Below are 12479 nucleotides of genomic sequence, written 5' to 3' on the forward strand. Positions count from 1 at the left end.
TGGTCGCGCCGATGACATATTGGAATAAGGTCACTCTGACCCCTCCCTACATCAATGATGTCCAATCCGGCGTCGACGAAGGGCCTGTGAGAACTTGTGTCGCCAAATATGTTGGCTCTCTTCGGATCTTGGTAGTTGATGTGTCTATCAAGGAGAGCATTTGGCTGGCTACTTGTGCGGCGTTTCGACATCTTCTTTCATGTTGTTATGCTGCATGGTTCGGTTTCTCCTACTCTCTAGACTGGTGGTGATGAATTGCAAGCCTGTTCTGCATTAGGTGACGCTCCAACCAACGATTCTTTCAGTGATTTCTAAATCTCATATCAAGCGGCGAGCGCCTATTGTAGTCTTTAAACTCTAGTAGGGTGTTTGTAACCGTCTCTTTCCTTTACTGTTGGTTCATTGCAATTTTTAATCTCCACGGGCAGCGCACAATTGGAGGAAGAATAAGGCTAGGCACTATAGAGAGAAGAGGAGTGAGTGCTAGATTTGAATGATAATTGGGTTGGTATATTCAAACCACGGGGTGCAAAGCGACTACATCGGGCAAGTTCACCATATGGTTCTTTTTGGACTTCATGCAGGCAACGAACATGCACCCGTTATTTATTTTAAAAGAAAAGAACCCAAGAAAACTTCAGCGGAATAATAAAGAAGTTTAATCGGCGCAAAGGTTCAACGAGATCGCTCCATTATTGTTCACACTGAGAATTCAGTACCATTATTGTTCTCACTGAGAATTCGGTAAATTTTGTCACACCGGATTGTGCCTTAGGATAGCACCATTATTGTTGTCACCGAGAATTCAGTAAATTTTGTCAGCAGGCTGTGCCTTAGGATATAGTTCCATTATTGTTCTCACCGAGAATTCAGTAAATTTTGTTGCAACAGATAATGCCTTCAGATTTCGCAGAACCAGCACACGTACATTCTCACAGTAGCCAAGTCTTCAAGCACTTCAACTCCGAGTTGAACCTGTAAACTTGGCCTGGGGAGGCACTGATCACGGCAGAGCGATCACCGTAGTGGATCCTCGCAAGCGAGTTCCCACTGCTGCCAGACCATACAAGAGCTTCATGGAGGGTACCTTCTTTCCAGCAGATGTTAACCGTCAACCCGCCTCGGGCCCTCAAACCTTTAACGCTGCCATGGGGCCACTTGTCGCGGGGCAGAGCAGGGAGCAGGTACAGATCACTCCCGGTGCTCTGCACAAGCATTTCGCACAATGCAGCTGGGAATCTGCAAGAGAAGACAATCATTGTGATGTTTGTGAATCGATCGTCGCAGTTAAGTAGCAGTCACTATTATTAGACCTCTTTTAAGTGGTTAACAATTTACAGCTTAGAGTCACCACGAGGTAATCATACTATGGTAAACAGAGCTGGCTGTGGTGAATTGAATGGTTTTGTCAAATAGAGCTGGAACTTCATGTGTCACAATTCAAGGTAATCATGCTATGGTAACATATTGGATCATGGTTGATTAGGTTGAAGGTGATCTGGTTTACCCAAAATTTGCATCAATCTGGAATGGTGGATGCGCTGCGAACAAATTGCTGTATAGACCTCCTTCCTTTTCATGCTCGTGCTTTGGATCTATCAAAGTGATTAGCTGCAGAATCATTTTGTATGCATGCTTACTGTTGTGAAGATGAGCCCACAGGGCCATCTTCCATGAAGTAGACCATCCAGGGCCTTTATCACCTACACAATAGAGAGAATTCAGTGCTAAGCAGCAAAGACAGAGAAAGTGATGGCTAACAGCTAGCCCTTGACCTTAGACACAATAAATTTGACATTCTTAACAGTGCCATGCAGTTGTTGAAATAACAGTATTTTTCAGATCAAACTGAAAGGTGGGAAAAATGAATATAACAGCTGGTCATGCAAGCAAACCGCATAAGAAAAAAATCAACTTAATAATACCACTAGACTGTTTGCCATTTGAAAGAAAATGGCCATGGGGAAATAAGATCAGCAACCTTTGTAAGAAGTTTAAAAAATTCTGGCACAGACAACACTGAATTATCCTCTTGGAACATGGTTACTGCTTATTTCAATTTTACATGAGAACAGCAGTGGTCGATCCAGTCCCATTAAACCTTGCTATCCTTCTACAAAGAAATTGTTGAGCACCCCCGTTCCAAAAATAAAATTTTAAAAAATAAAATTGTTGAGCACCCAAGCTGATGCTCGTGTGCATAAGTGTATAGCTAACATCTGTTTTAAGAAGTTTTTAAGTTGCTGTGGGTTGTTTGTATTTTTGCTCTACTGAAACAATTTTGTTTATACATATACTGCTTTTGATGAATGCAGTTACAGTATGTCACTGAATGGCATTCCTCCTTTTTCTTTTTTCTTTTGTTCTATATGTCCATTCCTCTTATCTTCAATAGTTAACCCTCAAAATCTAAAAAAGACTGAGACCAGCAAAAAGGAGCTCATGCAAGATCAAGTAACCATCATGGCAAGGAATCTCGGGAGGTCATCATCTAACTATAAGTTCTCTGAGTTCATAACTTCTTTTGAAACAAACCCAAACTAAAGATTGATAACTTCAAATAAGGATCAAATTCTAATACTGCCCTTTTGATATGCCAAAAAGTTACCTCTTTTATAAAGAGTATTGGCAACAGCTTTGCAGAGGTCAGGTGTTTGCTCAAGTGTCATGGTATGTCCAGGATAAAGACCAAACAGATGAGATACATGCCTGTGCTGAGGCTCGGGATCCTTAAAATCTTGTGCCTGCGCATAAAAAACAAGTATTATGAAACTGAACAGACCAATGCAAATCATTTTGAGAGATAAAAAAAATAAAAGGTTTATACAGACCCATTCCATGATTGTACCATCTCTACCAATTTTTATCGGTGGGAGCCTTGGAAGTGCCGCTTTTATCCTCTGAACCACATCAGTGCTGGATTTTCCTAAAATCTGATAAGACACGTATGAATATTTCATCACATAAACATTCAAATAAATACATGCCAGAATGATAAGACTTAACTATAACTCTAGTATAACGTTTTAAATCTGCATGATTCATTCATAGTATCACCAAAGTATCTGCATATTCAATGAAGCCTGTCTCTTTCAACAACAGTAAATAAAAATGAAGACTTACATCAGCAGACAGAAGAACAGCTGAGAATACTTCTCTAATAATTGACATGTCCATGGTTGTTGAATAGCTCACAGATGCTTTCTTGCCATCGGCAGCAATAAAATAATGCTCTGGGGAAGTAGAAGGATTGGTCTCCAGATAGCCTTCTTGGCCTTCAATCAACCAGGACAACAGAAAGGAGGCAGATCCTTCCAAAAGTGGATACGCTGTTCTCTCCAAAAATTCCTGCAAAAAAAGAACAGAATATCACATCTGAGGTAACTTGATCTTGTCTATATCACATTTATGTCTCTCCAATCTCCAGAAGATGAGCTTGCACTTTGCGGCAAAGCTATCAGTATGGAATTCACCATATATTCACAACATCCTCCAAGACATTATCCATCAATCAGAACACATGAAAAAGGTAGATGAACCAACAATCGATTCAACAGGATAGTTAAACACTATTGGCCAGTCATTGCTGCTAAACATCGTTATCTTTTAGTACAGTTAACCAGTTTGTCTAATCCAAATTTATTAGTGCTTGCCTTATCCCTCATATTTGGTTTAGGCCTACCTTTTACCACCAATTCTTCAAATAAGATAGTGTAATCACATAAACATAAAGGGAGATTAGGCTCCAATATAAGCAAGCGGCGACAGTAATTCGCATATCTGCCTATGACGTATGATCACAATCTGTGCTTAAAGGTGATACAAGAAAGTAACGCATACAAGTACTGCATGGCATTGCATTTCATGCCCATGTCATCACTCACTCTGTCCATTGTAAAACTGTAGTGTTCCCACAGGTGTGTAGCAAGCCATGGCCCACCCATTGGCCATAGAGCCCATGAAGGATCACCAGCACCCGGTGATGTTTTTGCCCACAAGTCTGTGACTTGGTGACTAACCCAGCCATTAGCTCCGTAATTCACCTGTCAAGAAAACATATCATTACCTCAAAAAGTTCCCATGAAATACAAGGTTCCAAACTATGCTATAAATCCATTTGGAACATGTAAACTGAATAAAATAAAATCTAGTAATATGTTTAAACACGAAGTAGAATTCATCTAGATTCTAATACACACAAACCATTAAATAGAGTTGTCCAAATGATTCATCAAGAAGATGCACAAAGTTGCAATTCTTTATCCTTGAGTGATCAAGGGCAAGTGCCTCTCAAACTTCAAATTTTGTATTCACATTTACGTTGTCACGTTAACAGTAAAAACTCAATAGTCGATACTCAGTGACACTAAGAATGAAGTGAGGAAAAGCCCTATCACCTAGATATACTTATAATGTCGTGGAGCAAGTGTTGTCGTGGTACTGTAGCATGCAGTGGAAATCAGATATTTGAATAACTAATTGCCTTGTTAGATTGGTCTTTTTCAATCCTCGTGTAGTAGTGACTGTCAACAGAACGACCTTTGTATTGCTATTGGGTCAAAGGGACAGATTATAGACATGTACATCTCTCTTTTCTTTTCTAAGCCTTTAGTCCCAAACAAGTTGGGGTAGGCATTATAGACATGTACATATGCAATCAAAATCCTATAGAAAGAAGAAACTGCACAGCTAACTATTGCCCCTTGTGCAAACTGGCAGGTCCCAGGCTTCTAGTAGCATCACTGCTATTTCTTTGTTGTCAGACCTCAGTGATGCTGCTAGGAGTAGGATCCAAGGCTATAGGCCATGGCCACAAGAAATAGTATTCATAAAAGTTCAATTCACTACAAAGTAGAAAACTATGTTGGAACACTCATGACTATACAGGGTAGAGAACACACTGTTTCCAGAGACTCTCTTTTATGAAAGTAGACTTACTTTTGCCGTCTTAGCCCCATTGACCGAAAGGGATCCAATGAAGTCGAATAGTGGGTCTTGGCATTCACTAAGGTTGCAAGGAAGTGATGGCCAGTAATTCATTTGTAGATTTATATTTGGATGGGGAGCTGTACTGGAAAGTGAAAGGAATGACATATTGTTATCAAACTTGGACTGCCAGAAAATAGTGTAAATAGGACTATCATCAATATACTCTCAAATAACTTACATTACAAACACTAAGGTATTTGCTGCAGTAAATTCAGCATTAAGTTGCTACAAATGGCAAGAGAATCAATATTACCCACAACAAAATTTACTTGAATAAAAGATGGATAACCCCTTTAGTAGATCAATTGTTCAGAATGCACCAGAAATTAAGGAAAAATATACTAAATTATCTTCCCGAAAATTCAAGTTACATTTTTTTACATCATAAAAAAATCAAAGTTACATTCTTTATATAAAGAATCCCAAAACCTATATTTAAGAAACTAATGCGGGGAATTTTAATTTTTTGTGGCTTTCTTCATATGTATTCAGTGTTTTGTCATGCTGTGTCAATCCATGTGCCTAATATAACATAAAAATAATGGGAATATGAGCGTTAATCAATATGCTTATTTGGTAACTGATTATCCAATGTGTTTAAGGGAGTGAGCATGCCTGTATGTATTAACATCAACTGGATACACAAAATGTTGGCCTCAATTACTTCGGTGTCTTAACATCGAAAAGGCCAAATGTGTGTTACTTTTGCAAGTAATAGGATCACAATGTGTGTACACGAGAATCCTTAATTAATCTACAGAAAAATGAATACAGCTTTAAACCTTAAAACTGAAGCCAAAGGCCAGTCTCTTCAGTTCAAAAGAAAAGACTAGTCTTAACTCTTAACTTGTGAAATGTGCAAATTAGATTAACTTCTACATGATAGTTTTAAAACATATTAAGAGAAAGGGCCACTTATCATGTTTTCCACTTATATTTTCCTCATTTTGATGCAGAACAGCTAAGGATTGTTATGAGACTTTTCAAACTTCTAAAATTTATTGCTTGCCATAGCAAAAATGGTCATGTAACACCAGACTGCATGCAAGGACAATCAATTTCACAGAGTTGGTCCTTTGTGACCCCATTAGGATGATATTTATGACGTGTTCTCTGAATACACAAGTTCTACAAAGTGTGACCCAGACGAACAGTTGCAGCCGTTTTCTTATTCAATAGTCTAAAAAATAACACCCCAAGATATATAGCTGACATAAACAACAAAACAAGACAAGATATGTTGTAAAAACATACCCCCATGGTGCCTTAGTCTCGTTGTTCCATATTCCTTGCAGATTGGAAACCTGAGTTCCAGGCCTCGAACAAGAAATGAGTAGATAGCGCCCAAACTGAAACAGAAGTTCTACCAGAGAAGGATCTTCATCATGTCTAAAACTTATAATTCTGTCTACGGTAGGCTTCTCTGAATTATTAAGCTCGTTTAACCTTGAACTGTCAACCATCTGCACAGTGCAATCAGATACTGCAGTATCCTGAGAGATATTCTCAGGTAAGTGAGCCAAAGTGCTACCTCCAAGTACATCATTAGAGCCTCGTGAAAGTTGCAAGGACACACGCTGGAAAAGACTCTGGTAATCATCCATGTGATAAGCTTTTAGCTGTGCATATGACATGCTCCTGGCCATATTTAATGTTGTGAATGCTGATGTCACTGGATCAAGTGTCGATTCAGAAGGCTTGACAAATGGCCCTTCAAATGAGGTTGCAGCTGCAAGGAGCAAAACCGCTGAGTCGGCACCATCAAGTTTCAGCATCTTATCATTTAATACTTGCACTTGGCCATTGGCACCACTCGTCAGCAGGTAGAGAATAGCACAAAATTTCATTCCCGGAGGATGATCAGATGCATTGTCATCTCCCGCAGGCCTTTCTCCTGGGCAGCTACCCTCCATGATTATTTCATTTGCATCTGTTACACGAATCCGGTGATCTAGTGGTGTTGCTAAAGATACTGTACAGGAGACAGCTCCTGGTTTGTTTGCAGAGATTTTAGTCGCAATTACTTGATTTGGATTTGAGGAGAAGTGTTCCCTTGAGTACACTACTTCCCCAACACTGTATGTGACATTGACTGTTGCAGATTCCAAATCAAGGTATCTTTTATAATTTGTATACTTGATATGCTCACCAAAGGCAAGATCAATATCACCGAGAGGCTGGTAACTCTACATTTAAAACATAAGCAATGTTTAAACGTCGATATAGCAGCACAACTCTTCCATCAACCTAAAGCAAAATGTGTACCTGCGTCTCATCACCAGACAGGCCATAAGCAACAGCTGTAGCTTCAGGATACAGTCCCTTATCAACAAGGCTCCTTACTTCAGAAAGAACAGTAGGTGCTTTGGGGTTTGTATAATTACCAGGTCCGCCCGTCCATAATGTATCATCTGCATCAACAGTTTTGATATGAAGCAATAAACTCTACAAAAATAAACAGATAGGTAATATTAAAGAAAGCTAATATGAGTGAAGGTGTATGTGAAACAGTGAAAGGTATACATGAGTGGGGAAAGGAGACAAAAAAGACTGATATCATTCACTTATAGGGAAAAAGTAACAGAATAATGAAAACGAAGCTTCCTAATTTTCACGTCATCTGTTCAGAAAAGTGGTATGATTGTACTTTCGGAGAACACATGCAAGATCAATAAATATGATCACTATCATTTTCATTTAAAAAGTGTAAAGAAGAATCCTGGCATGAAGGATCTGCAAAACCATGCACACATTCCGACAGTGCACTCCAGACTTCAAATCATACTACTTTCAGTAAAAGTGCTATATATCTTGTCTTGTTTTGTTGCTATTCAAGATGTCATAGTTTTAAAATCGAGGTTCTAGATCATCATCTGTTAAGAGCATTGTTATTGCTGTGGTGTTTCTGGGTGAATTTGATTCCCGAGCTGGAACGAGAGCGCTTCCCGACCAAAAAACCCCCAAGACAAGATTTTCACTAAATTTGGGGATATTATAGCAGAGTAATTAAGCCTTCAGAAGAGGGGAAGGGGGTCTGTTTAATTACGGTTGAGCTGGAGCTTCTCGGAGGTGACGCCGCCCCAGACCAAGGCGCCGAGACGGCCGTTCCCGATCGGCGCCGCGTCGGTGAAGTACCTGGCTGGGGACCCAAACACCACCTTCAGAGGCCGCGCCTCCTCCGCCGGCCACCCCGCCGCCGCAGCCGCAGCTTCCGCTTCCTGCGGTCGACGCACCCAGATCCACTCGCCGCCGGCGTCGCAGTCGTCGCCGTCCATGGGGAAACAGCTAGCCCAGAGCGAGGACTGAGGGGAGCAAGTTGTGCAGCTGCAAGCAAGCGGTCACGGGACAGGCGACGCGGACCGCGGATCTTTGTAGTGTAGTGCGCCATCAATCATCGTGGAGTAAATGCAGCTGTACCGCGGATTTAGTGATGTCGTGGAGTAAGGGTAGGGGCGACAATTCTAATCCGGTTGACAGAGAACCGACCATCCAACCATGATCAAGTAAAAATAACTTTAAAACAGTGTGAGAGCCGAACATCCAATCATGACGAAGTAAAGATAACCCCAACGCGGTTGACAGTGAGACCTGACCATCCAACCACAGATATTGAATATTCACACTAGTTCAAATGAGTAATTTAAGACGGACGAAATTCATGTAAATTGAACAATGTTTTTTAAAGTTTTGATATATTTACAATCAAAAGAAGCAAGTTTTGATATGTAAACTAAACCGAATAAAATTAAAATAAACCTAAACTAAACTAAGTGAAGTATGACCGGTGACCTTTTAGGCATGGCCTCCTAAACCGTCGGTACCTTCGCCATCGTCCCTTTCGTCAACATCGTTGTCCTTCCAACAACGGAAAGTCTTCGGATATAGTTGTTCGGTTGCCTCCATCTGCCCCGCTGGGCAGCGTCCTTCTGGCGGTGACAGTTGACCCGTGGACACGCTCTTGACATTGCCATTGTCGGCGAGGGCACGGGACGCACTTGAACTCCTTCATCCCCACTTTGAGGAGTTGATCACTCGTCCGGCGCCGACAGTGAGGGGACGTCTGCGCGGTGGTCCTGGGCCGATCCTCAGCCCAGGGCAACGTGAGGTCCCGGCCATCGCGGACTTAGTCGGGCGTCATGTTGGACGCAGCAAATGCCGCTCTCGGCATGCCTGCTCAGATGCCGCCTTCAGCTACTATCATAGTGTGCAAGGAGGAAGCGTTGTCGCCACATCCAAGGTAGTAGAGGAGGTGGATGTGCACGTTGGCGATCGTCGGGTCGGGCACCTCCTCCTCCTTCACCGGGCGGCCTGGCTTCCAGACAGTTGTTAGGGCGGTGATGGCGCCACCTCCTTCTCGTGCTAGAAACGACGTGTGGGGACGCCAGCTGGATGAAGTGGCCGGCCTAGCTGTGAGGCGAAAGGCTGGCTCCTCCTTGACGTGGGTCTGATTTGGACACCGCGGTTACGTATGCGGTGGCTCCTCCTTGACGCTGCATCCAATTTTGATGTCGCGGTTGTGCGGTGGCTAGTGCAACATCGGATCGCGGTCGCAGAGCGACAATACAAACAACAACTCTATTTTGCGTCGCGAATTCGTCGTCTGTGCACGTAGCCGAGGAGGGGCAACTGCTACTGCTCTTGTCATCGTCAAAGAGCACCACCTCCTCCTTGACCATCAAAGTGGTGGATGTCGACGGGCCGGAAACCATGGGCGATGGCGCCACAATCAAGAGCTCCTCGTAGATCCACCCACCGACGCCGATTACCAACTGTCGTACTTGCCCATCAATGCAACATGCAGATGAGAGAAGAGGAGTGGGGAGAAGGATAGGTGGCGGTGTGTGGAGGAGAGGAGATTGGGTTTGACGGCGAGCCCTGGCTGCTTTAAATAGTCGGGGCAGCCGGAAAGGTGTTGTAATGGCCGGAGTAGCCTTCTTGGTCCCCGTGTCCGCGTTGAGGCGGCGCAGTCAACCGTCCCATTTTCTTATCATAAAAAAATGTTATTTTTGTTTCTCATATTATGTTTTGACGATGGATTTGGAAAAACTATAATAACATGTATTCTTGTTACTATTACGGCATAAAAAAATTCAGATTTATTTGACATTTATAAAATGGTTAAATTAAACGGGTGCGTTGGTAGCACCAGATGGCCCGGTACACCAGAAATTTTCCCTACCTTCGCGAGCCAGATGAGCAAATCCTATATGGCGCCTTAAACGCCGGTTGCAGGTCATTCTGCAAACCGGCACACACACACCCCAACTTTTGGGTGGGCCTATTTACGTCTTTTTTCCTGTTTAAACTTCTAAAAAGGCATAAAAAAGATTCAGATTTATTTGACATTTATAAAATGGTTAAATCAAACGGGTGCGTTGATAGCACCAGATGGCTCGGTACATGAGAAATTTTTCCTACCTTTACAAGCCAGATAAGCAAATCCTATATGGCGCCTTAAACGCCGGTTGTAGGTTATTTTGCAAACCGGCACACACACTCCAACTTTTGGGTGGGCCTATTTACGTTTTTTTCCTGTTTAAACTTCTAAAAAGACATAAAAAATATTCAAATTTATTTAACATTTATAAAATGGTTAAATCAAACGGCCGGTTGCAGGTCATTCTGCAAACCGGCACACACACCCCAACTTTTGGATGGGTCTATTTATGTTTTTTTCCGGTTTAAACTTCTAAAAAGATGCGTGAGTGCAAGCGACAGGGTTCGAAGTCGGGACCTCCTCGTTGCGAGGGAACTGCAATAACCACTAGGCCCCATACATACCTTTCTTCGTTTTTTACGTACAGGAAATGCCCCTCCTATGTTTTCTACATTTTCTTTTGTTTTTTGCTTTCCTGTTCCTCTTTTCTTTTCCTAAATGCATAAAAATTTCAAACTTCGATGAATTTTTTTCAAATTGGATGAACCTATTTTCATAATTAATGAACTTTTTTTCAATTCTAGTGATTTTTTTAAAAAGAATGAACGACTTTGAAATTTGATGGTTATTTTTTCAACTTCGATGAAGTTTTTCCAAATTTTATGGTCTTTTCAAATTCTATTAACTTTTTCTTAATCGATTAACTTTTGTGAACTATTTCAAAGTTTGTGACTTTCTCTTTCAAATCTGTGGACATTTTTGAATTCCCGGATTTTTTTAATTTTTCCTATTTTGTTTCCTTTTCTTTTCTAAAAGAAAGTCAATAATTGACCTGTTAGCGCGATCGAGTGAACAGGGAAACCAGCTGGTCGCTGGTCTTAGTCTTGGGCCAGCCCACGAGCGTGGGCGCCAAGACGCTCAACCATCGCAAAAGGCGCCCGAGGGGCATCCCAAGACATAGGGAATCTCGAAATCACTAATTAAGGAGTACTCGTTGTAAAGAACACTTCATTTTCCCAGGTCGCGACAAGTGACGCATATGCAGCGTGCCACTTGTCGCAATCGAGGAGTTGTCCCTTTTTTTCGTAGATCCGTTTATTTAAAATGTTTTATCTCTTAAACTGTGCGTCCAAATCTCGAACCGTTTTCATTATTGGATTCCTCGCGTCGAGATATTCAAAACTAGATCCCATGTTGATAGGTTTTGATAAACTTTTTTTTTCACGAAAAAAACCGGGCGAAAAAACCGAACCAGGAGCACGGCTTTTTTTCCCTTTCCGAAAGAGGCACGCCCGTACCTCTCGCAAAATCACAACCGTGCCTCTCGTGAAAGCAAAACCATGACTCTCGTGTAAGGAAAAAAAAATAAAAAACGTGTTTTTTTCGTTTTCGAGAGGCACGGCCGTGACTCTCGCGAAAGCACAACCGTGCCTCTCACAAAAGCAAAACCATGACTCTCGCGAAAGAAAAAAAAACAGAAAATGCGTATTTTTCTTCCCTTTCCGAGAGGCATGGCCGTGGCTTTCGCGTAAGCACAACCGTGCCTCTCGCGGAAGCAAAACTGTGACTCTCACGAACGAAAAAAAAACAGAAAATATTGGGTTTCGTAGTAATTTCAAAAAATTTCTTACGCACACGCAAGATCATGGTGATGCATAGCAACGAGAGGGGAGAGTATGATCCACGTACCCTTGTAGATCGACAACGGAAGCGTTTGGTTGATGTAGTTGTACGTCTCCGCGGCCCGACCGATCAAGCACCGAAACTACGGCACCTCCGAGTTCTAGCACACGTTCAGCTCGATGACGATCCCCGGACTCCGATCCAGCAAAGTGTCGGGGAAGAGTTCCGTCAGCACGACGGCGTGATGACGATCTTGATGTACTACCGTCGCAAGGCTTCGCCTAAGCACCGCTACAATATTATCGAGGACTATGGTGGAAGGGGGCACCGCACACGGCTAAGAATATGATCAAGTGGATCAACTTGTGTCTCTAGGGGGTGCCCCTGCCTCCGTATATAAAGGTTCAAGGGAGGGGAGCCGGCCGGCCAGGAGAGGCGCGCCAGGAGGAGTCCTACTCCCTCTGGGAGTAGGACTCTCCCCTTTCCTAGT

At 42.3% G+C, this 12479-nt stretch overlaps 1 protein-coding gene across 1 annotated transcript; it reads right to left on the reverse strand.

Moving 5' to 3' along the window:
• Nucleotides 1–657: 657 nt before the first annotated feature.
• LOC119284867 (alpha-L-fucosidase 2-like) lies at nucleotides 658–8353 on the reverse strand. Its single transcript, XM_037564034.1, has 10 exons — nucleotides 8036–8353; nucleotides 7255–7400; nucleotides 6244–7175; nucleotides 4939–5071; nucleotides 3885–4043; nucleotides 3124–3348; nucleotides 2832–2933; nucleotides 2609–2744; nucleotides 1508–1703; nucleotides 658–1239 (listed from the first exon to the last, which is right to left on the reverse strand). The coding sequence occupies exons 1-10, from the start codon at nucleotides 8262–8264 to the stop codon at nucleotides 933–935; spliced, it is 2565 nt and encodes an 854-aa protein (XP_037419931.1). The 5' UTR covers nucleotides 8265–8353; the 3' UTR covers nucleotides 658–932.
• Nucleotides 8354–12479: the final 4126 nt, after the last annotated feature.

This window comes from Triticum dicoccoides, chromosome 4A (assembly GCF_002162155.2).
Source record: "Triticum dicoccoides isolate Atlit2015 ecotype Zavitan chromosome 4A, WEW_v2.0, whole genome shotgun sequence".
Lineage (NCBI taxonomy): Eukaryota > Viridiplantae > Streptophyta > Magnoliopsida > Poales > Poaceae > Triticum > Triticum dicoccoides.